General features: G+C 44.2%; 1 protein-coding gene and 1 long non-coding RNA gene across 2 annotated transcripts in view; one reads left to right on the top strand and one right to left on the bottom strand.

Moving 5' to 3' along the window:
* stk17al (serine/threonine kinase 17a like) overlaps nt 1-4,412 on the bottom strand; it is an 11,339-nt gene extending 6,927 nt beyond the window's left edge. The window contains exons 1-2 of the mRNA XM_034593564.1: nt 3,971-4,412; nt 107-319 (exon numbers count right to left, since the gene is read on the bottom strand). Coding sequence (XP_034449455.1) covers nt 107-319; nt 3,971-4,116 — 359 coding nt within the window. The 5' untranslated portion in view covers nt 4,117-4,412. The remainder of the gene's footprint in view (nt 1-106; nt 320-3,970) is intronic.
* On the top strand, nt 4,377-25,088 carry LOC117766499. The gene is made up of 3 exons (XR_004614719.1): nt 4,377-4,483; nt 4,993-5,047; nt 24,513-25,088. It is a non-coding gene; the product is annotated as an uncharacterized LOC117766499 (long non-coding RNA).

Genomic DNA, 25,088 nt, shown 5'->3' with positions numbered 1-25,088 from the left:
TGTTGGTCCATGGCAGAGTTCTGCACTCTACTAAGGGGCCATTCTAGTTTTCTTTTCATGTGTGGCAGGGCATGTTTTATTTTCTCACTAATGCCTACTGGCTTACCACTCGAGGACGAGGATGATTTCAGTGTTGGTTTCGTAGACCTCGTGCAGCGCCACCACATACGGGTTGGCCTTGGCCGACTCCAGCACGGAAATCTCGTTCAAGACGTCCATGCGGCAGTCCTCACCCTTCCGTCGCTTTCGCAGGAACTTGGCAGCGTACTGCTTCCCCGTTGCCTTCTCGATGCACTTCTTCACCACCGCAAACTTTCCCCTGGGAAACAACAAAGAGGGGGGAGAGAGCGAGAGGGTGATTAGTGAGGAGACGGAATAATTACAACCACACCACTGGCTTTTCAAATAGATTTGGTCAGCGATGGTTCTGTTCTGCATCCAAGTGGCCGACGGGACCACTGGATCGCATTTAGGCCATTTAAACTGCACACTCGTCGCAGTTTAAACTGCCGTGAGGCGAAACCTAGATTACAGTGCAGGACATTTGGAAATTCCCACAGAGCAATGGGTGTAGGCGAGATCAACAGTTCAGAGATAAGAAGTTTAAGCGGCATCGTTTGAAAAATTGCAGACGCTGCTATTGACCGCTGATACGCTCAGCTGCGGAGGCGTCATTGGGCATTCGGTTAAAGATTACCCCCCGCTCTCCTCCTTTTCCTTTAGCCCTCAGGAGGGTCTGACAGCAGGAAGATAAGGTTGACAGTTTTGGCAGGAGCTGCTGAACCCTGGGCAGGGACTCGATAAGGCTAATGCCACTTTACAGGTTGAGCAAAAACAAAGAGATGCAACAGTGGATGTTGTTGGTAGAACAGAAAATAAAAAAAGAAATAAAACAGAACAATCCACTTAATCAACCTCCTCGCTGCCATTCATTTTTCTGCATGTACACTGATGGATTCGCGGGAGGTGTTAAAGGTCAGCCGTGGGTGTGGGCAGGATGTCCGATGTGTGCAGAATTGCCGACCACTATCACCGGCCGCCCCTCCCAGGATGATAATGAGGCCTTGTCCGTTTCCCCTTTTCTTTACAGCTGACAGCAGCACGGACAAATGGAATTGTGTCAACGCCTCCGCCCAGACCCTTTGGCCAGAGCCAGCCTCTCCTTTTGACAGTCGTACAAAAGCTGACCAGTCAGTTAACACAGCCGCTCGGAGACCAGGACCACCCACCCGACCGCGGCTGGGGTAGGCCAGGCAGGGGGGGGGGGTCACTGCTGTTACAGTCAGGTTGGAGCCTGAGCAGCCTGCCAGGAGGGATACTGCAGCCTATCAACATCTATATCCACACAACATCTCAATTGTTTTAATAAGCTATACAATACAGATGCAGATGAACCCTGGGTGTGAAAAGATGTCTTTGAACCCTGCAGAATGCAAATGAAGCGGCCCGAGGGGTCCAGTCAGCATGGTGCCACTCATTTTCCCACAAAGTGTTACTCTGAGCTCACAGCGCTTCACAGACCAAAAACAGCAACTGTTCTGGCCGGGGCCTTTGCCCTGTTTTGGCTGCTGCCCCTGCCTGCACGCTGTGGGGCCTGTTCCTTCTCCTCCTGCCTTTTCCCAGTCTTGAGAATGGCGACGACTCATTGTGCAGAAACCCGTCAGAGCCTTTTCATCCTTAATTAGCCAAGTTCAGAGCAGCTCACTGTGGGCTGGGAACTACATATGGCGTGAAAAGGAATGACCGCTGGCCAGGGGAAGGAGCGACGGGAGGCCATTCAGGGGCTGACAACAGGTCAGAGGTTACTAAACATGGCTGTCTGTGTTCACACTGTTTCTAGGCTGATGCACAGAACCCCCTGATCATACAAAACATCATGGGGCTTTGATGTAATATTTCATGCATGACGTTCATTCCCTTTAAAGCTCACAGTTGTAGCCGAACTCTAATGAACACTTTCTTAAACATCCTGTCCAGAGCCATAAATACAGTGATGGGCATCAAACAGCTCGTTTGCAGGGTCGTCATCAACCATCAACTCCGCTGTTGCACACAAAGCGAACTCCTCTCCAGCAGTGGAGATGGTGATAAGTAGCTTGAGAAACCCCATTTCCTGTGGTGTCTGCGTTTTCTTCTCTCTCTCTCCGCGGGGCAGTGACTCACGTCTGAAGTGCAGTGAGAAATGACAGCTCTCGTTGGCCTGTTTCACAGACAGACTGACACACAACACTAGTTCCCTTCCTGCTTCTCGAGTTGACCGCAACATTTTTCGTTGTAAACAGGTCTGCGGGGGGGGACGGGACGGCTCATCATGCAAAGCTCGCTGATGGGATGAAAATAAGGCTGATGAGCTTCACTGTTTGTCTCCGCTTCAGGAGAGATGAAAGCAGCAACAGGCGGAAGAATTCAACTCAGCCACCTACTGCTTCTACTATGATCTACATCCTTCCTAATGTACAGACTACATAGCTGATCTCCTGGCACGCAGCGCTACATACATTCCTCCCCTTAATGCGATTATGAGGCCTGATCTCAGGATGTTGTTGGGTTGGGAGTCATGAGAAGTGGAGGGAAGAAGGATGAGGGGTTGAGGTCTGGGGGTGAGGGGAGGGAGAGGGTGGCCTAAACTTCACAGGCGGCCTCCAGCCAATCCGCCCCCTCCATTGGTTCTGGCTGCTGTCCCAGGATGTCCCAGGGTGTCCGACAAGGAAAACTGACGGCTCCTAATGGACTCTTTATTTAGCCCGTCCCATCGCAGTATGGAGCGCAGCAAACTAATGAAAAGTGGAGTTGTTGCTGGGGGAGGATGCAGAACTGGCTGGAGTGGCGATCAAACAGCTGTTGCATTAAGCGGAACCCACTGCGGTTTCTCGTCTCGATTCTAAAAAATGCTTTCTGGGTGAAAGTCATCACTGCCTGGCATACATCCCAGATAAGTGGCACTGGAATGTGCGCTTCAATGTGTCGGATGCACACGGCAGTCAGTCAGTGAGTGTCGCACCTATAATGCATTTGACTAAAGAGAGAGATGGAGACAAGTGGCTGATGGTTCATGGTACATTAGATCCTGCATATCCTGAATGACAGGCACATAAAACTAGAGACCATAAGTGTTATAACTTGCATCAAAAATATCTCTAAAAGCCATAAGGGCCACTATGTGTTTTCATGGTGATCTCTCATAATGTTCTTTTATATTTTGTAACCTAACATCACACTTGCACAGTGACACGTTGGATGATGGTGCATGGCACATTTGATCCTGCATATCCTAGATGACAGGCACATAAAACTAAGGACTATATGTGTAATAACTTTAAAATTTAAAATATCTCCAAAAGCCACAAGGGGCACAGCGTGTTTCCATGTATTGATTTCTCTTAGTGTTGTATATATTTTTGGAACACAACACAACACTTATGCAGAGACTAATTCAAAAATATGACTCAGAAATAATATTGAAGTGAAGCTTGTGGCATTTGAGGACGTCTACCGGACCACAGAAAGTTGACAGCGACACAAACAGTGGCACAGGTTTTGCAGTTTCAAAACACAGGGATCACAAATCTTACACAGATGTCAGACGTAAGAATAGTGTGTGGGGAAAAAAGCGAACCGCATAAACCGTCTACCTCGTTCTTTTACAATCACGAGATCACAGAGTCCCAGCTACTCTCAGCCGGGACGCACACGCAGGAGCGCATTACCATCATTACGCATTCCGGGTGCGTGGCTCCACCAGCTTCTTTCCCTGCCCTCGGGTTGGAATGCGGGACTGGAAATGTTCAATTAACCCTCTTCCCCATCGACACGTGCACAGAACAAACCTGACGTGATTAGCAGATAACCCCATCAAGACATTGTGCCTAAATCCAGTCAGTGAGCCAGTCAGCCAGGGAGCGCACGAACAAACCCGGTTTACAAAGATGCGTTTTTCTTTTTATGATCGATGCATTTCTCTCAAACTCACCTGCCAAGCTCTTTGCCCACCAGGTCGTAACTGGCCGTGAACGGGTCACATCTTATCCTCGTGTGGATCTTGGTCACCATTCCGTTTTTGCTCATCTTGGCTGGACCTGGCATCGAAGTCGCGTCTTGGAGCAAAACACTCTTCATCCGCCAACAACAATAAAAAAAAATGGCAACAAAGTCGACTTTCTGCTAGAACCGAGTACAAACTTGCATGACAACGAGGAGAATCGGGCGGACGGCAGCTGTGTGGAAGCACCGGGAGATAATCCAGGCGGAGCGCGTCTCCGGACGAGAGGATGCAGCGCTGCGGGAGTGGGACACACACGCACAGTCGGAGTCGGTGCGGTAAACTGAGTTGGAGCGCTACTACACATTCCTCACAATAAACTCCCCGTCCAGGACCAGAGGACCCGCCCCCTGCGATGACGCGCCGCTGCGGAGGACCAATGGATCGGCAGAGGAGGACGGAGCCAGCTGGCGAGTGATGCGTTCAGGGCACATACGAGGGCAGGTACACTGATATAAACAAACATTTACACGTATCATTAGTTTCAGTTTGAGAGTTATCAGAATGACTTATGAAATGAAGGAATTGAAACTGAGTGGATGATTAGACATGAACATCCCTCCTACATATCTATCTATCTATCTATTTATCTATCCATCTTTGTCCTTTGGCCCATACATTATTATTATTATTATTGTTATTTTAATAATCGTTCCCTATGAAATACTTATTAATTACAAATAAAACTAATACTTATTAGTTTAGATTTTGGTATTTGCCATACTTACGGTACAAATAAACGTATATATATTATTGTCTTTATAAGGAAGAGTTAAAATGGGGTTTGAATGCGAATTAATAAGCTGCTAATGTTAACCAAGCCTCAAATTTGACTTTTTAACCCTTTTACCTTGTTACTCATTTTACCCAACTAAAAAGCATCAATCAAACCCAGATTCTTCATATTGACAAACAGAAGCCACACACTAACATTTCTAACATCTCTGATGCAGGGCTGTTGGTGGGGGTTTTTCCTGCTCCTTGCTTCGGGCTCGGCTGTGGCTGCAGGTGAGCCTTGATTTGTCTTTTTCCCACACAACACTCAATGTCATGAATGTGAATCTGCCCTTGGGCCACAAGAGCATTCTGCACATATTTTCTTTTTTCTTAAAGTGTGGGAGAGTTGTTTGTCTAACCATTTAACCGTTCCATTAAAGAAGAATTCAAAGCATCCCATTACACAATTCATCACTCGACAATGGGATGTTGATGCACAGGTGATTCAGCTTCTCTCCTTGCAATATTTAGTGTAAATTTGACAAATAAAACATGCTACCACTAGTTAGCCTGTACTGCGGATAGTTAAATACAAAGACTAGGCCAGTGTGGAGACATTAGTGTCGGTATTTACATCCTGCAGAGGGGACCAGTGTGGCGAAGAAAGGCCTGGATGCCATGGGAAATGTGTCACCTAAGTTCCAGGGGCATGTTCAAGCTAAAACTGTGAAGCTGTTAGGAGACCAGGGCCTGTGCTGACCTTAAGTAAACAGAACAGCCCTTTTCCTCCACCACACACACACACACACACACACACACACAGCTGAGAGTCATTTCCAGACAATAAAGGAACCGGTGGTGGAGGCTGTGGTTTTGGCCTCAGTTTACGCCTCGTGTACAGAGGAGAACATATGAGACCACGTGAGATGTTTGCCTTCCTAAAAAACATTGTCGTAATGTGTAGCAACGGCCAAATAAACCCAAGACTCATGCAGGAAGGCATTGCCATTGAGGGCTACAGCAAATAACTTTTTTTATTTTTTTTATCAGGGTCTATTAATTATTCCCTGCAGGGAAAACAATGAAAATGTCAAAGAAACAACGTGCTATCCGCAATGTTAAAGAAAGTGATAAAAAGTTCCTGGATCCGCCATCTGATCCGGATGTGCACCAAGATCAAATGGGATCTTCCCTGACCCATATCGCACCCTTCCACCAAATGTTGTGGTAATCTGTCCTGTAATTTTTGTGTAATCCTTTTTTACAGACAAACAAACAAGAATGACACTCAGTAGCGTGCAAATACCTCCGACAAGGCCCAACAGTCCCAGATCTGCACCAACATTTAATAGGCTCTTTCTTGGGTCAAGTCCCTCCCCACCACAAAATTGAATGGTGATGTACTCAGTTGTTATTGCGTCATCCTGATTAGGAACAAACCAATCGACCAACAAACAAACAGACTGGGGTGAAAACAAGACCTCCCTGGCGGAGGTAATAAATGATTGACAAATATCTGTGGGTTAATGACTCATTCTGTTCGGCACACTAGGTATCATTATAACAGGCACATACTTTCCGTAAAGAAGGGCGAGACTCATACCAGCCTCTCGTCTTCATTTTCCCTAAATGAGCAGATGAGTATTTGTGCTGACGTGATGGAAGGAAAGGGAAGGGAAGGGAAGGCGTGAACAAAAAAAGGAGATGACACAATGACACGTTCCTCCGAGTCGGTTTTATGTCCCATAGCTGAGCACATCGCCGGTGGTTGGTCACATGCCCCAAATAGTTCTTATGTATCACACAGAGCAGGAGTTATCTCACCATACCAAAGCCAATTTTGTTGCCACGAACAGCAACCAATGTAGAAGGGACCTATTGAGAGTGGACATTCCTCCGGCGCTGCCGAGTCATTAGTGTCCGGCAAGGAGGTTACATAACCTGTTATGCCTCCTCAAATTGTTACCTTAAGTCTAAGTGAGCCCACTCTGAAAACCTTGACCCTCTTTCTCTGCCAGCCCTCCCATTAAAGCAGGGGTCGGAGTTCAGTGGAGCTGCGTTAGTGAGGGAGCGCTACCCGGGCCCCCAGAGACTTAATGAAAACACATACCGGCGAATTAGCCTGCCAGCCTACAGTTTAGCTAACATAAATATGAGAAGTTTGGCCGTGACCTGGGGGAGCACCAATGCTTTCTGAGCCACTGGAACAAATAGGCCTAGTCATGACTGGGTCAGAAAACACGGCTCCGTGTTTTAACAAGCGCTCAGGGTCTTGTTTAAGAGATTTGTACAGGGTGGAAGTGTATGTGTCGTTGTTTCAACTTATGCCTGAGTTTGTATTTATGATATGACCGTAACACAGAATGGCTTTGTTCTCCGGTAATGGAATTAGAAGACTATGGTTCCGGTCCAGCAAACCCATCATGTCGTCCACACGCGGGTCGGTTAATCAGAGGAGTTGCTGAAGAAGGCAAGAGAAGGTCAAACATTTTTTACGAGCAGCCAGGCAGAGGCAATCCGGTGTTAAAGAATCGACCACTGCAGGATCTGAGTAAAAGTGCACTGTTAAGCTCTCGTATGACTCCCTTAGGTAAATGTGTTAGAGAGACAGACAGTCTCTTGTCCACCGTTTCAAAGATGTCCTTTCTCTCCTTTATGTCGCCCAGGGGAGTGTAAAAAAAGAGGACGAGTGGTGGGTTCTCATTATGTAAGTGTTTTGCTTCTTTGACTATGTGACACCGTGCTGCTAAATGTGTGCTGCCGTCCATATATGAGGCTGCCGAGGCCTGTGCCGGTATGTGAAGATCTATGACTTTGATAACATCCCAGACATTTCCTTTCGGTTCAACTGACCACAATGACCTGTTTCCAACCACTGGAATGATGAGGTGTCCTAAAATGTTTGTGAGTCTCGTTCTTTGCCTACTTTCTCTCGTTTTCCTCGTTTTGCTCCGTCTCTGAGCGAGGACACCGTGACAGCCGCTTTCCTGCAAGCGATCATTTCGTGAGAACGAAAAAGGCCAACAATCTTTCTTAGGAAATGTGTCATGTTAACAAGGCCTTAAAGACTACATCTGCAAAATTTCAAAATGCTGAATCCTTACAGAGCGTGATTGCTGGCTGTCTAAAGTCTCTGTTTATGCTTCTTAGTCGTAAACCATTGTTTACGCAGTAAGAAGATTCAGTCTAATGAATAGGTTCAGGCCCAGGAGGGCTACTCGGTAATCTCACCTTAGTCCATAAGTGTTCCCTGTCTTCTTTTCGGTTGCTTATGCAGGGCTTCGGTACAAAACACATGTGTCACGTGTTGTGCAATTTGTAATTAACAATCGACTGATGTTCTGGCGAAAAAGCTCTACTCTATGTTTCTGCACCAGCGGCAAACGCTAATTTGCTTAGGTAGATAGCGTGCATGTCACCACTTACAGGGTTAGGGGAGGCTAACAGCAGGCTAATTTAATGCATGATGTCATGCTTTCATTAACTCTATAAATCACTGGTGTGCTGGTGTAACAGTGGCGAGCCCAGGTCGCACACTGGTGTGATCGCTAATCTGTTTGCGGTGACCTCAGAGTAGAGTGTCTGAATGCAGCGGCAAAGGTCCCACACCTCATAAAACCAAACAGTCCAATAGCTCGGGTTGATTTAGATGCTCAACACGCCACCCACATCTCAAAGCCTTCTCCCCCCCGCCTCCACCCGCGACCTACTGCTGGTATTTCTGCCACATCAACAACAGCGGTGGACAAAAAGGACAAACGTCTTCCTCTGCGGCCTGACAGAGTTCCCAAACACTGGCGCTGGAAGTCGTATCACCGCGAGACGCCAGGATGACGTGCAGAGCTGACGTCGGAACGCTATTATGAGATAAGTTCCTAATCCTTTTGGCAACTGAGAAAAAACGTCGAAGGAGGGATAAAAATAAGAATCAGAATGGGCTCAAGATCTAATTGCCGTGATGTGATCTAAAAGCGATGAATGGAGGGGGAAGTGGTGTGTGGCCTCGCTGATTTATCACACTATTCTACAATGTGACGTCATCAATTGAGTCAGAGCTTTTCAAAGGGCCTCAGTGAATGGCTGTTGATAATGTTTGTGAATAACATTATCATGTGTTTTGCTTTTTTTCTGTTTTCTGCATAAAGAGTCACATTTATCTCCATCAAGAGGCTGTGTTAACACCCCTGTCCCTTTGTTTACTGATTGGTTTGATTTTATGCAAGATTACTCAAAAACTTCTGAGCGGATTATCACAAAACTTGGAGGCAGGATGCAGTACGGGTCAGGAGTGAATCCATTAAACTTTGGTGTGGATCCAGATTAGGGGGCGGATGCCGGAATATTTTTTTCACACACTTTCAAATTGTGAGATAGGGCGTTTTTTCACGTTTTACTTGATTTCTCAGAGAATAATTCATGCATCTTGATGAGAAAAATCCGGCACGTTTAAGGGACTGATAACTATGAGTTTCTGCAATGTGGTGCAGATCCAAATACAAATCTGGATCTAGTGAATTTAAATGTGGTTTCATAAGGGGACTGTTGGGCCTTGTGATCTAGCATTTCAGTTTATTAAAATAATCTACTGGTAAAATGATTGACAGTATGTTAAGAACATTTCGGTAAAAAGTAATTTAACAAAAAGGGAGAACAAATCTAACCCTAAATGGATTGGCTGGAACAGACATCCTGTAGTTTGACTTTCTCTTGACCTCTGCAACTAAGTAGGACATTTGTGGAACATACCAGTGTTAAGTTAATAACAGTGTGTTTGAGAAACAGTCAATATTTCTGTACCCAATAATTACTCTGCAGGTTTCTCAAAACTCACAGGACACTGTTGTTGCTGTAAACTTTATGTTGCACGAGGATGTCTCAGGTGAGTGAGCGGACATGTTTTTCGACTCCTCTCATCTCGGTGGAGCTTCATTTGTCAAATGTGTCCCTCCAGGCTCACACACACACACACACACACACACACACACACACACACACACACACACACACACACACACACACACACACACACACACACACACACACACACACACTCTGTTTGCATCTCTGTCACAAATCATCCAAAAACAACAGCCCCTCTTTGACAGACCTGGTGCTGCAGTCAGCAGCAGGAGCAACGTCAGGCCCCTCTTTAGAGGCCTAATATTTTCAAATGGGACGACACTTATGGATGTTAATTACATTCAAACAGCTGGTTTTGGTTCGTCTTTCCCGACCAGAAAACCGATGGGAAAAGCTGACATGATGCTCAGGATGAATGCACCAGATGAGAAACCCTGAGGAAAGACAAAGTAGGACACCGGGAATGCTTGTGTTTAAACTGCAGACCCACTGATTGCAGTGGAAAGCTTGAGTGTGAACTATACGTCTTTTTTGTTTTTTTGGGCCACAAATATGAATTTGGCTTTTGCAGACTTTTTTTCCCCTCTCGGTTGCAGCGGCTGATTTGTCGTCTGTCAGCCTGCACTGTGTGGGCTGGTGCAGAGCAGCAGCACAGGAAGAGAAGGATGAGAGAGAGAGTAGATGAAAGCTGAACTGCAGGTAGAGGCAGCTGAGCTGACGTTCTGCCACATCCTGCCTCACTTTCTGGCAATGTGACCTCCCAGACCAGAGGAATTCATAACTACAGCTCTGCACACGTCTGCGAGACGCTCTTTGCACATGAAGCTAGTAGTTGCGGTAAAGTGATTATTTCCTTCAGGCGGCAGAAACAAAAAACTGTATAAACGTGAACAACAAACAGGCAAGACTTGTTGTCAGACAAAAACAAAATACAGCAGCTGCATTCACATGAGCCAAAAAGCATTAGTCACATGCAAGAACTCTAGATTGGCCAAAATAGCTCAGTGCATACTTAGGTATTACACCGCACTAAAGGCCGTTGGGGTGTGGGCATTAACAGATGCAGCCAGGCTTAACCACGGACAGACACCCAGCACAGACAGACCAACTTAGAAACCGAAAGGCTGAGGGCTTTCTCAGCTGTTGCTTCTGTCTCCGGTCTCCATCCCCCCCTTCACAGCCTCATCATTGTCTCATTAATCCAACAACAGACACATAAACCCTTTCACAGCTCAATTCACTGTACAGGCTTTGTGCTGAACAACACTTGCATTATTCAGATAATATCAAAGTGGATTAAACACAACTTTGGGGGAATTTAAATACCAGACACCTTCTTGGACCGGATGAAAAATTCTCCCTAACACCCGTCGCCATCCGTCAAACGCTTATCTGTGTGGGTCGGTTGCCAAAACAAACTACTGTTGTGTCAGTTGGGGCTTGATGACACGGTAAAATAAAGTTGTTAAAAAAAGAAAAAAGCTCACTGGAGTCTGGCCATAATGAACAGAACTTCACAGCAACTCAAGATAAAGAAAATGGAGGAGTGAATTTGGCTTTTCTCCCCTCTCTGAGATGCTCAGATAAACTTAAAACCAGTCAGCGAGGGTTGGAAGAATATGAATCGCTCGAATGTGAAGGGAAAGCGAAAGAAGACGTGCCAGCAGGGGTAGAAGAAAGACGAGAGAAGGAAACAGAGGAAATGGGGAAGCGGAGAAATCCAATTGGAATGTCTGACTCAGGAAAGTAATGGAAAAAATTTATTTGGATTGGCAAGCGAACATAGGGAGCGGGGAGAGGTGGGGTGGTGAGTATTAAGAAATAGGGTGGTGTTAATCTTGCAGAAATGCCAGCGGGAGAAAAAAACATGTCTAGAAACAAAGACTAATTGAAAAGGAGACTGAAGACAATGAAATAACTTGTGGTGCTTTGCAGAAAATCCCTTAGTAAAGCCAACACCTCGAAAGTAAGAATGGTAAACATGACGTCTGCGAGGAAAATCTGCAACAATCATTTACTTACATTTCTATATTTCTCATGGCCAAGGGGAGTTTCCTGATTATTTTTTAAACATGGGGTTTGTCGAAGGGGAAGTATTTCCCCCCACACGGTTATTGGACATGACAGATTGACACTTGATACTTTTGGGAAAATATTGACAAATAAAGAAATGAGCTTCTTCTGCCTAAAAGCTACTTACACCCTCCGTCAGTGAGTCTCCAGTCTGAATAAAACAAACCTGACTGGTCACCACACACAGTCGCGGCCCAGTTACTCCAGCAACAGCAGGTAGACGCGACCATATGTCATCTGAGGCACGGCAGGGGTCAAAGGTCACCTCACCGCTAATGATTACCTGCTGAACCGCGCCGCTTCAGCTATCCCTGTTTGTTTGCGTAGCCGCGGTAACAGTGCAACAAGCTGCTGCATTAGGGACGCGCACACACTCCCCGTCATCACCATGCCAACTTCTACCATCCTCTGACCATGAGCCCAGAAATAGGGAAAAGATATAATCTGCGAAACACTATAAAGGTATAATCAAATAAAACACACAACCGACTCGAGAGTGTCGTGACGTCAAAATCTAAGAGTTTTTTCTGCGAGTGTGCAGGAGGAGTTCAGCCTCGTCCTTATTTCCATCCCACCACAAGGCCAATGGGGGAGGCTCTGTGGTTTTGGTTTATGGGAAGGTCTCGACTTCAAATGAGGTGAGAGACCGAGAAAAATCACAAGCCACCTCATAAAAGACACGGCGGTCAAGATTATGCGAGGTGAAAACCGTACATAGGCAGGTTCCATGAGCTCAGGGGCCGCAGCTTTGAGCGTGATAGCCGAGCGCGCCACTGTGACTTCATTCAAAATGCTCATTCGGCCAGTTTGCACCAAGAGTTTTGTGTGTGTGTGTGAGTGTGTGTGTGTCTATACATATGCATGATGTGTGTTTTTTTGTCTTTATGTAATCAGTGGGCAGCTAGCTCGGTTGCCTTTTGTGACTTGCATGTGGAGGGAGGTGAGGGTCAAAGGTCAAACAAAATCGATTAGCTCTTTCTTTGCTGCAAACGTCCCACCTCCTTTATTCATATCGTGAACAGATGCTCTGTGTAATGCAAGAAAAAAAAATCAATATAATTGGTCATGTGCTTACAGGAATAGTAGCGACTTAGCTTATTTTAACACCAACACTGAAATGTAACTCACAAAAAAGAACAGTGAATGCGAGATAGATTTTGTTCCAGTCCTGATGGGATGTAGCTGTTATATGTGTTTATATATGAGATTAGTTTAGTTATTTCTATTTTCTGTAGCTGACAACGATCTGTTAAGAAGTCAACTTATTTCAAAGTGGTTCACCCAAACTTATAAATAGTTTTTTATCACATTCCACAATATTAAAAAGTTTGACTAGACGAACAACATATGCACAATTTTGCTTAAAAAGTCTGGCTGAAGATGTCACATTTATTGGCCTATGGGAGGTTATAGAGGTCAAAAGGATTTATGAGTATAAGGACATCTAAGTGTCTCAATGTAAATGGTTCAACCTGATTTATTGTGTGGATTTCATTGCTCTCAGCTCATAAAATTATTGTATTTCTTCTGTTTATGTGGAGAATTTCAGCCTCATGGTAGCAACAGGGGTCCACAGCAAGCTTTGTGGAAATCCAACCAAAAAGATTTTAGGGATCATCCCCTGGGGACCAGGAACCCCAACCAACTTCAATGAAGGAGGAAATCAACATATCTGTATAGATTCTCAGACTCCAAAATCAAAATTCTACATAAAACAAAACCTAAATACATCTACACAGCTCATAAACCTATTTTCTCAATATCCTGCAGAGTTTCAGAGAGGTGAAGTGATGATGAGGAGGCTCAGGGCCTTCTTCTCCCCAGTTATCATTCATCTCATTTTATGGTACTGGCTGTGCCCAAGTGAGCTGCCACTGTTTTCTTGTGTTTTGTATCTCACTCATACAAACAAATACTTCTCCAGCCTGAGTCCAGCGGGCAGCCTGAATCCCCCATGAACTTGAGTCTGGCGTCTCCTTCGTTCTCATAATTTTGTTTTCTGTTCCCACTTCCTCTCGTTCTTTGCCCTCTACAAGACCTCCCAGAGAGACACCTAAACTTAAGAGCGAATGCCCGTACATGTGTGTGTGTGTGTTTCCACCAACTTAGCAATCCCAGCTCTGATTTATAGCTCACGCTGACAGCCAGTTATTCATGCTTCCCCCCAGGTCTGTATGTTAAAACTGCTTTCTTTACTACCCCCCCCCCCCCTCATCTTTTCAGCTGATCGCATCACAAATCAGACAAGTGACCAAAAGCCACCAATCAATCAGACTTTTCCAAACATGCTCATTTTCCCCAGGAAGGAATTTATTCTGGGTTTTTAACAGAAGTGAACATTTTACCTTCCGTTCTGTTTTATAATCTTGTGAAGGATTTTAGGTGCACATCACCACCGGCAGCAGAGATTCTAAATGTAAGATAAATTGCCCTTTAAATAATATTTAAAGGGTTGGAAGGTTTCCAGCTTTCGGTGGTCTGCAGCTCCTTCCTCACGCTGAATGGGAACATAAAACACTCTGGCAGGGATTCAGACTCAGAGTTAGACGCCCTCCAGGACGATGTCTGTGGCCTCGCCGAGGGCGTGTCCCCGCTTTGACGGGACACCCGCCCCTGACTGGCCCTCCTCTAATTCCAAACCCTGAAACCCCACAAATAAAGGCACTGGTTAGAGCCATCTGTTGGTTTTAACATAATCTTCCTTGTTAGTTAAAGTGATTTGTCTGGGAATCTGAATGGTGTCGTGTATTTGTGTATGTGGTGTGTTGGGTTTATGATACATCCACATTAATGTCCAAATTATGTGATTTTTTCTGAAGTTAAAAGCGGAGTTGGATTTTCGTGCATGGTCACAAATCTTACGCATCTTCATTCATAGCTTTGCATTTATCATAGACAGGGCCTCTTGTGTTAACAGACACTGAATTGCTGCTTTGTCTCTTTGTCGCCTATTGAGTGAAGTGTGTGCCGGAGAGGGGACCATCGTCACTGTGGGATGGATGTTCTTTGGTATTCTGTGCCACCATTCGCCTCCCTGGACATAACTCTGAGCTCAGTGAACATGTTTCTCACACCCCTCACTCTCGCCAGGGGGGACAGGAAACGTCTCTGTCCGTCTGCGTCTCGTGAGCGTTGCGATGGGTATGCGTAGGGTCGGGAAGAATGCAGCACCCAGATGCTGAATCCCATGGAATCTCCCTGCTGACGCAAGCCCAGGCCGGCGGAATCTGCTGCCACATCTGCGTGAAACCAGTGGCAGGACTGGAAGTATTTGGAAACTGTGTATCATGATTATTGGTATACTTAAAAACAACCTCAGGACCTCATTTTACTTTCTTTTTTTTGAAAAGTGAGCAATCTTGCTTGTGAGCAGACACCTTAAAGACATATCACAGGGTATCTTCACAAAAACAAACTTTAAATAGGGAAGGTCTTTGTTCAATGATTTTATATATTGTTAACATTTTAGGATGTACCCTTATAAACCTTTCAGAATATAAATCTCATGAAAAATACTATAGCGTATACCTCTGCCATGCAAGGCACAACAAAAAACGTTTTTACTTGGATCTGCACCAAATTCTATACATTATAGATATCAATCTAAATATTCATGCACTAAGATCGAGGAATTGTTCCCTGAGAAATTGGTGAAAAGAAACCTACCCTATCTTGCAGTGTTACAAATAATAATCCTAGATCGGCCCTTTAATGGGTTATTTCTGGGCCCGTCAGAAGCATTTTGTGTAATCCTGCTGACAAACATATACAAACATGAACAGGGGCGAAAACATAACCTCCTTGGCAGAGGTTATTAATAATAAGCATTGTATTTACAGTGCGCTTTTCAAGCAAATCAGTACAGAGTGCTTTCTGTGGTCAAAATAAAACATGCTAAATTAAAAGGTCAACACAAAACATGCAACATTAACAGATTAGAGTTGTAAATAATTAAATGTGTGCTTCAAAAATTGCAACTAAACATAGATAGGTTTGCCTATACATACACACAACACACAAAAAGATAAAAACTAGATCCAATAAAAAAATCTGTTGAACTAAATTATAATAATAGATGGACGGATAGATTATTATTAGTATTTTATTAGTATTATTAATATGGCTATTGTTATATTTTACGATACAAGTTTTATGAAAAATAAAAAACTAAACCTACTTTGACGTCTTTCTCCTCTGAAATTTTTCCAGCACCTTTGATGTAACTTCACTTTTGTCTGGCCAGTAACGTTAATGAGGAGAGCAGCGCATGTCCGTTGCAGTATGTGATGTGAAGCACTGATCAAAGACCCCAGAGACAGCTCAGTCGTAAGATCCGGCCCAGTTTACTGAAAGAGTCAGACAGCCATGACGGTCATGAATTAAACCGAGTCAAAGCTCACATGGACGAGGCTCCGAGGAGCGTTTCCTCCATGCTTTTATGCACTAAAACCCCCAGTAAAAGCTTGTTCTCTTTTTAAATGATTTTCTCAGAAGAACACAGCCAGTGTTTAGAAGCGGAACGCGTCATGATGTCATCGGATGAAGCGCACACATGTTCAGGCCTCCGACATAACCTCCTTTGCCTGGCAGACTTATCTGAGAATTAAACAGTTTATTCAGCTGATAAAAATACATCATGTATGTTGTTACAAACTCAGTACAGAATCAGATCCTTCTCACTTTACTGAAGATGTTTCTGCAACTGCATATTTCGATCCCACATCTTTTCAGCTGGAAATATTTCACTCTGTATAATTTCACACAAACTTAGCTTTTTGGTATTTTTACATAGCAAACATAGTCTTCATAAAACTGTGTTGCAGAATAAACCAGTGCCTCCCAGCCTCTTGGCATGTGACCTGTGGTTGGGGTCAGATGTCTTGGTTTTGGACGTCTGACTTGTTATCAGTTCCCCTCAGAACTTCTCACATGATTTCATTTAAATCGTTTCAAAAGGTTTAAATCAACCAATGTGTCACAATAGAAGAAAAGATGAAAGAAAAGTTCAAAACTGTTTTTTTCTAATTTGTCCATTTCTTTCTTCTTCGTCCAACGATCTCATGTCCTCTCAGATTTATTGTGACCCGTGGGGTTTGACTCCCACCCAAAGTATTTGTCTAATTATTTCTCTATGAAGCATTGCAATGATTTGTGAGCATTATTAAAGCCCTTTGTTACAATTCAAATATTGTAAAATATACATTGTTAGAAATAATATGAACCTTCTGATTCCTACGAGGACAAGGACACTTCATAAGTCAGAATCAAGTGGAAACTGTTTCCGTTTATTGCTTCTGTCAGGGAAATCCTACATTTGTTTTTCTGCAGGATTACACAAAAACTACTGAACCATTTTGCACCAAACTTGGTGGAGGGATGGAGCATGAGTCAGGGAAGAGGCCATACAAGTTAAGTGCAAATCCAGTCATGTTGATGGATCCAGGAATATAAATATTACAAGATTTTTTTAGTCATTTTTGTCATTTCTCAGGAAATAATGTACGGCCCGTGATGTGAAGATATGTCGGATTGTTTTGCATTAGCGGAGGTATGTACTGTAGCTACTCTACCTGTAAGTAAGGGCGTGAATGGCAATGAGCACCACCCAAACATTCAGACACACTAATCCTGTGACCGTCCAAATGAGCAGTAAACAAGGAAGGAATGCGAAGGTGAGTTCACGGCAGCGCAACTGACAGAAACTGAGAGCGGTTGGAATGTGAGGGCGAGTCAAACTGGCCCATCAGCTCGGTTTGATGCCCCTACTAGGCTGTTAATGCCATGGCATTCCCGTCATGCGCGTCTTGGAGAGTGCCATGCCCGTCACTCCCAGAATTCAACTTAATTTCTTGGGTTGGCCAAGTCACGGAAATGTCGTCTTATGTAACCAGCAGCTAATAATCATGTGTTTGGGCTCATCTCCTCCTCCTGACTACGTTATCTGCTGCCTCCACAAGACGTCTCCTCTCTAAAACCCAAATTATAGGACAAAAAGTTCTTACGTAATAATTGCCAAGTATGATAAACTGTCAGCAGAAATGTTTGCCCCAGATATGGCTGAATGCTCTGCTTATGTTGGAGGACCTCTGCTGATCCCGGAGGATCGTGCAACGCAGCACGTTTCCCAGAGCTTTCTTTTGCCCTTTGCTCTGTCGTCTCATAACTGCAAGATGGATTCAAAGGCTGTCGACCAGAGGGATGTCTGAGAAACTCTCCAGCGTGTCACAGTGACCCCGTTCTATCTCTGCCGAACTGTACCTTAGCCTCTAACTCGCCCCCTTATCACTTTAACAGACAGCAGCATTAGGGTTCGTTGATACAAGAAAAGGAAGATAGGAGTAGCTCCAGTGACACAACACGGAGGGATGTGTGATAAGCACGTAGCTTATTGGAACCATTTACCATCCATTCCCACACTTGAGGGACTTGGCTCCTGATCGTGGTCATTTAATGTGAAGGAAATGATGCTGAGATGTGATAAATCCCAGATGGTCTTTGCAAAAAAAAATTCAAATGCATCCTATCAGCTCATACAAGACTGCAGAAGAAGTTAAGTTTTAAGTTTTCTTTTTTAACCTAAGAGGAATACTATTCTTCTCTTGATTGCTATTTTTATGAGCCAGTATCCTATTTGACCTTTGCTTTTATCAGCTGTTGCATGTGGCACGACATTATCATAAATAAATGATATCTGACACAGCATGCAAGGGTGATCCAATCACAACAGGCCGCAGAGAGGTCAGCAGAGATTTGAGCAGGACCCGAAATCTCCTCCAGCTCCTGTTCGTGTAAACGAGAAGAGAAAAAAGAAGAGATCTCATGAGACAATAATTACCTCCGCAAAGGAAGAGATGTTGTTACCACCGTCCGTTTGTTTGTTGTGATGAGGATTGTGCAAAAATTAGGGAGGATTTTTTTTGCGACTTTTGGTGGAAGGAATGCGGATTCCAGCATTTTCACTGATTTCCAAGAGAATAATTTATTGATCTTAAAAGAAAATCTGGCTTATTTAGGGGACTGATCTATAAGTGTGTGCAATTTGGACTGTGGGGCCTTGGTGGAGGTATGAGAGTTTAGCCTGTGATGTGACATTTCTTCTGTTTAGAAATCGACAGCCTTATTTGTTGTTTTAATCACTGACAGGGTATTTATGCATTAAAAACCCAAACATTAAACTATCAATTGTATCCTGTGGTCACATGAAATATTGAAGACAAATATCTGGGTGTTTTAACAACCTCTAATTTGACTTCTCACGTTTTTCTCTGCCCTGAATATGAGTTTACTGTCATCACCTGTTGTAAAGTGAAATTGACAGGAACCTCAGCAGGAAGTGACACAGAGCGGAAAACAACAACCATCAGAGCAAACAAGTTACTCAGGTCGACGCTCTCTGTGTTGCTCTGCAGATTTTCTTCAAATGTAGCTCAGACCAAACCTCCGAGGAGTCAACCAAGGAGAACACCACAGTGTCAAAACAAAACAAAACCTGAGCAGGTATGTCAGAAATGAAGACGGCCGACATTTCTCTTTATTAAGTATTTCTCGATGGTAATAACAAGGATTAGCTCTGTGGGACATACTGGGCCTGTGCACAGAGCAGATGACAAAGAGCGATAAGGAAATACGATCCATCTAAACGCTTCAGTTAGAAGGCGGGGAGGAACGTGTGATTGGAATTTAGCAGGTTTGCACGCCCGAGTGCAGGACTCAGTGTCACCGTGTTCTTGTCAAGTCAAGGTTACATAGCTGTGGTCTGGGCCGGGGGGTACGTACCCATAGATTTCTAGGGCAGCGGTCATTGTCATCGACTGTGTGCCAATGTTTCACTGCAGCTTCCCTCTAACAGCAAGCTTATGCAAAAATAGGTGGGGTATCCTTGACCAGGAGGAAATCAAAGGAAACAGCAACAAGGCCGTCTCCAAGACAAACATCATAACACTATTCAGCTATGTAAGGACTGGACATGTTGCATAAGTGCAGGGCGTGCAAATCTTATTTTAAGTGAATTGTTTGCATTGTAGAGTCAAGGGGAGATGGGTTTGTTAGGTTTCTGCACCTGAGGACAGAGGTAAGAGCTTCAAAGGGGGTCAAATATGAAACGCATGTTAGAATGTTGTTGTTTCTGATGTGAGATGTGTGTGCATGTTTTTGAGAAGTCTTCCCACCCACTGTCATGTAGGCTCACACTGTTTTTTGCAAGTGTTTAAAAGTAATCAATAGTTGGTCCATTTATCCAATCAGATTGGAAAGGTAACATTAGACCCCGCCTCCTGCTGCAGCACTCACTGGTGAAGAAACATCAAAAATGAATTCATGGTGTTTTCAGTTGCATCATCTGCACCATTCTTTATTAATAAGAGTCGGTATTATCCTTGTATTACACACAGTATACAGTTCATGACGTAGTAGACCAGAATAGGAAATACTTGGATAGTATACTTTTACTTTTAATACTTTAAAAGCTACTCCCTTACTTTTACTCAAGTAGAAAACTTATTGTGGTACTTTTACTTTTACTTGAGTACATTTTTGTCCATTTATTTGTACTTGAGAAAAAAACGTTTGAGTACTTCCCCAACCCCTGATGTCTACACTTAGTTGTAGTGTTTTCAGGCCCAGATGTAAACAGAGTGTATCCAGGTAACCAGGTGGGGTGGAGTGCACCACTGATTCCATCAGTGTCTGTGGGAAGACAAGAATGCACATGGGGCTGCGTTATTTAGATGTGATTCAGACAACAATAGAGTGCGACCGACCCGAAGGAGAAGAAGAAGAAAGAGGCGGTGCCAGCCGTGAGGGCAAAACGAAGCCATTTGGCGTGAGAACCGCACTCACCGCCGACAACGATTTGAGGCGCATTCCAGCGCGGCTGAGTCACTTGCTGTGTCCCGCCACACCAGCCGTCACCTGATTTCCCCACATCACAGGTGAGGTAGTGATGCATGGAGTGCCCGGCATTCTCCGCCTGCTGCACCTGGAACGCAAAGACAGAGAGCCAAGTCAGAAAAGATAGAACACTGAAGTGTAAATACACTTGAGGTATTCTTTTGTTGTTCCTGATGCATTAATGCGTTTTGACGCTGCTGTCTCCACCGGTATTTTCGTAACTACGCCAGCAAACCTCTACTGATGAGATCTGCACAGTCAGAAATTTCTCTTGTACGTTATCTAATGAATTGGATCTCGCAACGGAACAACCTCCGATACAGAGTTCAGATACGTTTGTACCTGTCCAACAAACAAAGGTCCCCATGATGGTGCAGCTGCGCGAGCTATGCGTATATTGAAACCGCTATCAGTGCTCTGAGCCAAATACAGGTCAGGTCTAGTCCTGCGGCCTTAAGGCCCAGAAGGGAGCAGGAACAGGATGTCCCCAATATAACAGCGAGAAAGAATGTCTTGAGCGCTCCATTCGAGACGGAGGGGACATTTCCCATGACACAATCCCCTGCCGTTTCCTGGAGCTCTGAAGTTCTGTGTACAAACAGGACCTGTGGAATGCCGGAGCGACCAACGGCACTAACGTCAGGCAGCGGCCCTCAGGGTTACAGCTGACGCCATAAACCCACACACGACTTCACACCGTATATCAAAAACTCTGGGAAAATATACACATATGACAGCCTTGTACCCCCGACCTTTGACCTTGCTCTGCAAATGGAAGCATGGCGAAACTCTTCCCTTGGGCCCGGAGCACGATTATAATCTTAAAAACTTGAAATATTAACGTCTGTGTATTTGTTTCCCTCTGTCGTGGCTTTGCTGAGCACAATGAATTATAGACTCGCAGCTCTTTCATTTCAAGCGGCTCAACTTGCATGTAAATAAAATTCTAAAACGATTAGGTAGGAATAAATCCTGCAGCCATAATGCAACTATACTTTGTACATCATAAACTGAAAATGTGCTGACTCTGCCTCTGTATACAGTACGGGTGTTCAGAACCATTCATACTTTCCACACGTCTTCTCCCGTTTCAACCATGATGATTTTAGCAGAGAGGAGCGAGGCCCTGCCGCCTCTATATTACCTTGAGAAAAACACACTCTGCGCTTCTCAGGTTCTCTCTTCTCCCTTTATTGAAGTAAACCTGCTGAATCTCCGTGGTCGTCACAACAGAGCGATGCGTCTCTCATCGGTTGTGGTTCATAAGCAGGAATTTTAAGATATATAGCTCCTTTAGCATGGGTTTTTTATCATCCTGGATTAGATATTCTCAGAGGAGGGAATTCTTTTTCCATCTCGCACTCCAGTGTCAGTTGTCCTGTGCGCAGGATGAGTTTCACAGAACAGAGGATACTTTCTATTTACCACATATCCCTGCATGTGCAGCACACAAGAGCACAAGACCTCTCTCAATCGCTGGCAGTTGACTTTGGAAACCTGTGCAGCACTGAGCTACATGCACTATATGCAAACATGTGAAAGGAAGAGAAGAAACTCTGGAAGCACGTGAGAAATATCAGCGTTCCAGGTCAAACACGTCGTGGGTGAAAGAGTTGAAGGGGCTGCAGACTTTGATGAATTATTGGAGCCACGGCGGAAGAAAAAGATATGGATTCAATGTATCTGCTGTTTGTTGAAAGGCGAGGCAGCAAAAGGTCACAGACGGTAACTCAACCTCATCACACGCAGACGCAGGGTTCTAATCATAAAATCCATCAAGTCCAGACCGCAGCAGTCAAACGGGGGTTTCATAAAGTGAAACCAAACTCTCTCAGACAGGTGGGGAGGAATCAAATTGATATCAGATGGGAATTCTGCTGAAACATGAACCGGTTGGCAAAAGCAGCAGTTAGGAATCACCTCAGGAGACGTTTCTGTCTTATTCTCAACTCAGTCACGAGCGTTGTTGTGGTCAAAGCATTTGTCCGCATTTTTTATCGACCTTAAACATTTAACGTGATTTTACTAAACCCGAATGATGAAGGATAATCTGACCTGCATCTCAGGATGTCACAATACGGTTACTATTCTAATAGATATGTGAAAAAAGTCTTTCCTGTTTCATAATTTCAGAGCTCATGTGGTTCACAAACATTTGCCAAACGTCTCCCCACAGCCCTGTCAATCAAGTACCAGCCCATCAACATGACCTGCCCCACATGTGAGCATTTAAAAAGGTGCCATTGTGTATCAGTGTTATGAGAGAGGCTGTAGGATGTTACTATATGATGCAAATTTAACTTTCAATATTTAGGTTTGTGTGGCTAAAGTTTAATTTGTGCGGCCAGTCAACCTTTACTTTTCAACCATCAATCTATGACATGTGTTATTAAGTATTTCAACTTCTTCATCTAATTGTTTAAAGCTATTTCAACCATCCAGTACTTTTAGCATTAGCTATATTACTTTACTTTATTACTTTGAGCTTGAACCATCAATCTCTCTAAGCTATTTCTAACTTTTACTATTACAATAATTTACTTCAGTTTTACTTAAAGCAAACTGCGATATACATTTAGCTATCCATTGTATTTTAACCATTACTTTTAGCTCGCTTGCTATCTATTTTTCATGCATTCTTAGTTTCAACCCAGTATATAACCTTTTAAATATAACAAGTATCCACTCACACCCTTGCATCTGCAGAAATACCCTCAAGTAACCTCTGGTTGTGAATCTCTCACGTATATTGTCTTGGCATCATTTTTAAGATCATCAACAATTTTTGTTAATCACTTCAAAAGCTTTTGAAACAGGTTGAGGCAAACATCTCTGAGAAATGTATCTGCGTTCAGTTGTGCTGCCAGGTATGGCGTGAGATTCAACTTCACCGCATCCACCACGTCTGGTTTCTGATGTTTCACTTCTGCTCATCAATCTCACATGGGACATCCTGTCGGGTACATCTGCTCGTGCAACCCATCTGCTTCTGCATCACAAACCTCGTACTGTGTCTACACCGTGACCTTGTTACACGTCAGTCCTGGAACAGCACAATGTGACTGGCTCGGCGTGGTCGTCCACAGAATGGAGCACATGAATGGACTCACACCAAGGAGCTGTTATGCTCTTTCCTCCTGCAGCATGAGCAGATATGTCTTTCTCTGCAGTCACAGTGCAGAATTCATGAATACTCCATCTCATGCATATCACCCATGAGCACGAGGCCGGCCTGCTGCCTCCGCCGGCTCCAACAAATGTTTCACTTTTCTCCCAATGCCACTAAGACACACATCTGTGCACGTAGGACGTCCTCTCTCTCTCTCCCCCTGAGCAACTGTAAGGTCTTCAGAAGTCTATTTACGCTCAGCACTGTGGGCCAAACTTGTCCAGGAGGTGTTTTAAAGGCTTATCCAGACCACTGTGTACCTCCCCTCAACTTCCTATGGGTTAATTACTGGGATACAAGGAGACTGAAGGCCAAGTGAAGAAGGAAGCACCCTGAGTGCACTACACTGGACCACACCATGCTGGCAGGGCAGACTCAGAGAAAATTGATAGATGAAGTGTTGCCCATACTTCTGAGTGAAGCCTGAGAGAGAGAGAGAGAGACAGGAAAGGAGAACGAGAGCTTCTGCTTTTTCACTCAAGTTACAGCAATTTACATACAGTAGCAACAGAAACTTGGCTGTGCCTCATCACCTCTTACAGTCACAACACAATATGCATGTATGCATACTGCAAAGTACAGTGTATTAAAGCCACATCACCCCGAGCAAGATAAGATTAAAAGAAAAGAAAACACCCCGATGAATACAGCAAAGTGCATAAAATCTCATACGTCTGAGGTCAAGCAGTTCAAGATTTTTTAATGATGCCCGGGAGCTGCAGATATTTGAAAGAGGTTCAATTCCTGGTGTTATCTGTCCCACAGACTCTGGGAGCACGGCCAAGCTGATGCCATCTCAAGGGGAGGAATTCAACAAAATGGCAGGAAATTCCAACTTGGTTTTCTCCCAATCTTCTTTCAAATCATGCTGCTGAAATGTTGTATAACGTTTATTTATTTTTTTCATCCTTTGTTGACGATACGGCCTGTTTTTGGCTGTAATGCACATGAGATGGAAACCAGTTAAAGGCAATATATTACAAGAGAACTGCCCCAAACAATTGTGACACAAATTCGGTGCAAGGTTTGTCTACAACAAATTGAAACTGCAAAACAACTTTCATGCAATAATGAAAAAATCTAATCTCATATTGCTTGTTCTACAATCTACTTGGGAGTTCCTAGAGATGAATAACATGTGTTATGCAATAATTCATCCAAACCCAGCACAGTGTCAAATTCTCATTTGGAGCAAAGAAGAATTACGACTTTACAAACTTTGGTACACATATGTAGGAGAGCAGGAGCAAAGTAATCTCTCCCTGAGGTTGTGTTGCCACCTAGTGAAAGCTCACTGACATGCACATGTTGGTACCCTGTAATTGTTACTTGTACTGTGTA

This window comes from Hippoglossus hippoglossus, chromosome 8 (assembly GCF_009819705.1).
Source record: "Hippoglossus hippoglossus isolate fHipHip1 chromosome 8, fHipHip1.pri, whole genome shotgun sequence".
Lineage (NCBI taxonomy): Eukaryota > Metazoa > Chordata > Actinopteri > Pleuronectiformes > Pleuronectidae > Hippoglossus > Hippoglossus hippoglossus.
The sequence above is the reverse complement of the archived record's forward strand: the minus strand, read 5'-3'. Positions and strand labels throughout refer to the sequence as shown.